This window comes from Gregarina niphandrodes (genome assembly GCF_000223845.1).
Source record: "Gregarina niphandrodes unplaced genomic scaffold scaffold00032, whole genome shotgun sequence".
Taxonomy (NCBI): domain Eukaryota; phylum Apicomplexa; class Conoidasida; order Eugregarinorida; family Gregarinidae; genus Gregarina; species Gregarina niphandrodes.
The window spans coordinates 148,843-152,274 of NW_011645801.1; the positions used below are offsets into that span (position 1 = coordinate 148,843).

The 3,432-nt window shown below is 51.0% G+C and overlaps 1 protein-coding gene across 1 annotated transcript; it reads left to right on the forward strand.

The window, feature by feature from the left end:
- Positions 1–1,318: 1,318 nt before the first annotated feature.
- GNI_129770 (hypothetical protein) lies at positions 1,319–1,701 on the forward strand (the record flags this gene model as incomplete). Its single annotated transcript, XM_011133823.1, has 1 exon — positions 1,319–1,701. A coding segment is annotated over one exon (383 nt), but the record flags the coding sequence as incomplete, so codon positions are not given.
- Positions 1,702–3,432: the final 1,731 nt, after the last annotated feature.

The window sequence follows — 3,432 nt, forward strand, 5'->3', positions numbered from 1 at the left end:
ATCGGGGAGGGAAGAGACGATGCCAGGGTGGGAAGAGACGATGTCGGGAAGGATCATTACACTGCCAACATTTCAACCATTATTACAGCATCACACGTTCGAAAAAAGGTAACCAATCAACGCAGGAAAAAATGTTCAAGTCAGCGCTAACGCCTCCTGGTATCGGAGAAGGTGTAGCCCCGAACCAGGCTACCGCGATTACGCAGTAATTCAACACAAATTCGTAAACAACGATGCAAGTCAATGACTTGCTATACGCTGTTAAACGTATAAGAACTTTTAAAATCGAAAAGATCTTAGCACAAAGGCTAGAAGCTGATTTTAGTAGCAGAAATCAGCCGGGGGTAAACCTTTAAATTCGCCATTGTGGGCGGCTAATATCACCTGATATCGCCCCAACAAAACCCTAGGCGCAGATGATATTCTACAAGGTATTAATGAGGAACAATTCTTCGTGCTGTGTATATGAGGAGCGAAGGTGACCTCCGATGACCCTGACCAACTGAGTGACCAAACACTCCTATCGTACTGAGATAGTAACTGAGATAATCTATGCGGAGGTTTGTATGGACCGCATATGTGAATGGTCGATGACGTCGCTTCGTTCTTCAGCCAATTAATGATGTCCCCACTCCCCTCCACACTTCGTGAGTAGAGTCCTTCTCCCATTTGAGAGTCCTCAATTCCATTGAATTGATGGGGCCCCGTTGTAGGATCGTGGGACCTCTGGCTCTGGAGAAGTGTGTTACCGGCATCTCTGGACGGGGCTCGGGCCGATCTTCGCCGCCCCAGGGCCCTCCTTGCTTGCTACACAGTTTAGAGAAGACTACCGTTGCACCGTTGGGCGGAGTTCCGGACTACGAAGCAAGTCCTTAAACGATTAACACTCTCCGTCAATACCCCGTCGTTGAGGAGTGGGGCCCACTTGAAGCGCGAGGTGGAGGGCCGTAGTCATCCGTAACGATGCCGTAGGGGCTTCGGATGCGTGAGGGATGCTCGGAACGACATACATAGCCTGTTCGATTCGGACGCCGTAGTGGCGGACGGAATGAAGCACGCTCTTAGGCGGTTGTAAGCAACAGCCGCACAAGGGGTGTTTCGGATCGACCCCGTCCGCCAAACATTCCATTTTCAAGCCCGTCGAAGTAAGACGTTGTTTGAATTGAACCACAACTCCTGCTGGTGAGCAGACTATCACTCCGGCTGGTGAGTAGCCTACGCCCCCTCGTGAAGAGACGACCACGTGAGCAGACGACCACTCCCGCTTGTGAGCACATTACAACTCTTGCTAGTGAGCAGACTATCACTCCCCCTGTAGCGACTGCTGGAGCTCCGGAGACGGCCACGCCCGCTGGTGAACAGACGACCACGGCCGCTGGTGAGCAGACTATCACTCCCGCTGTAGCGACTGCTGGAGCTCCGGAGACGACCACGGCCGCTGGTGAACAGACGACCACAGCCGCTGGTGAGCAGACTATCACTCCCGCTGTAGCGACTGCTGGGGCTCCGGAGACGGCCACGCCCGCTGGTGAACAGACGACCACGGCCGCTGGTGAGCAGGCCATCGCTCCCGCTGTAGCGACTGCTGGAGCTCCGAAGACGGCCACGCCTGCTGCAGAGCAGACGACCACGCAAGCTACTACTACCGTTGGGACTCCTGAAGCTGTCACGACGGCTGGAAGCCACCGTTCCCGCAAGTGAGCGACCGCGGAAAAACAGACAGTGAGCGTGGCTGCGGAGGAGTTCACCTTCGACATCCACTCGCATAATTTCTATCCAACCGACTGTGCCCCACACCATAGCTCCCGTGGAGCCTCCCAGTGATCAGAATACTACCGTCATTGGTTTGGCCGCCGCGGGAGGGAGCATGGCGGGCGGTGCTTGATGCTGCGGCGTATGCTGGAGTTCAGTCTGGTGTTTTCTCCAGTACGGTCGGGGGTGGATAGTTCGTCGGTGGAGATCGCGTGGAAAGAAGAATTATCGTTCAACAGGGGTGGTAAGGTCGATAGTCGAAGTGAAGAAAATGGCCCCACAATGTCTTTGAATGCCCCAGCCAGTCGTTGTTCTTTTCTTTTCTTCCACCAGCTGAGTGGGGCTGGCTGGACTCAGCCTTTCCCCCCTTGCGTACATCCCGATTGTGAGGAGAACGTCCCGATAACTACGAACAACCACACACTACAACCCAAACGAGTGCCCATAGAAAACGAGCGCTGCCATACGAATTGTGGAGAAAGTGGTGGACAACTTTATAGCAGTGAAACACAAAGCGGGGAAGCCAGGGCGATAGTGCAGAAACGATGGTGTTGATGTTACCGCTCTTTATCTCTCATAAAGATTTAGGCACCAGTCCTTGTATTGAAGATTCAATACTCCTTAAATGAGAGCTAGCATTGAGCGGGGTAGAAAGGAGGGCTGAGGCACTCAACTTTCATTTTGTTGTACGTTCGCTCCTTTAAAGTTACCGCAAGCGATGAAAGTCATCACAACAGAACCCCGAGAAGGATAAGATGAGTTGCTCCACACACACGTGTGTTACTCAACAAATCACGAACGATGGCCGTTTATCAGAGAGATTCCTACGTATAGATTCTTTCAGCACAAGCTTCTCTGAATTCAAATCATTCGTCTCCATCATATCGTGAATATCATAACGTGAAATGTGTGGGGATCCTACCTCCACACACATTCCACTTGTGCCATACAGTGTTTACAACGATGGATGGCATTCATCAGGACTGACTCTGAGTCATATCTGTCGGCAATGTATCATTACGCAGACTGTCGCGATAATTAGTCATCATTACAAGCCATCGTTGCTTACGGTTGGTGTACACTCCAAGACAGGTGACGCTGGTTTTTTTTTTTTAAAGTGTCGGGACTCAAGCAGAATTTCTACAGGTTGTTTGGTCTCATGGTTCTACCAATAGGCTTCAATATAGCCGCTTTAAGGTAAGTAAGTTAAGCTCTATTAAAGGGCAGACGGCGGTCGTAAAACCCTGGGCTATCACCTGTTCTGTTTAATGGAAAACGAGGGCTGAATGTACTGCACAGGTCAGACATCTAAGGGTGGACATGACACAGTCATTGAGCGACAACTAGTACGTTGGCATACTCTAAGAAGCACTGCGAATGCGGGTCAATGATTGTCATCATTCAGTATGTACAAGCCGGCAGCTATCCAGCAATCAAACCGACTCCTTATACTTTTCAAACGTAGGAGGGCTGGACAGGTTTACATTATGCAAGAAGAGTTGTTTGGTCATATGGCCCCGAGAGTCCACATGACAGGTCCTCCCAGGTTCCTTCCAGACCCAGTTTAGTCTGCGAGGAAACCGGCGGTTGTACTGAATGACATGACAATCGTCAACCGTGGCATTTGTTCCTCGCGTGTAAATCAGAGATTGTACAAACGTCTTCAGTTTAGTCTGACGC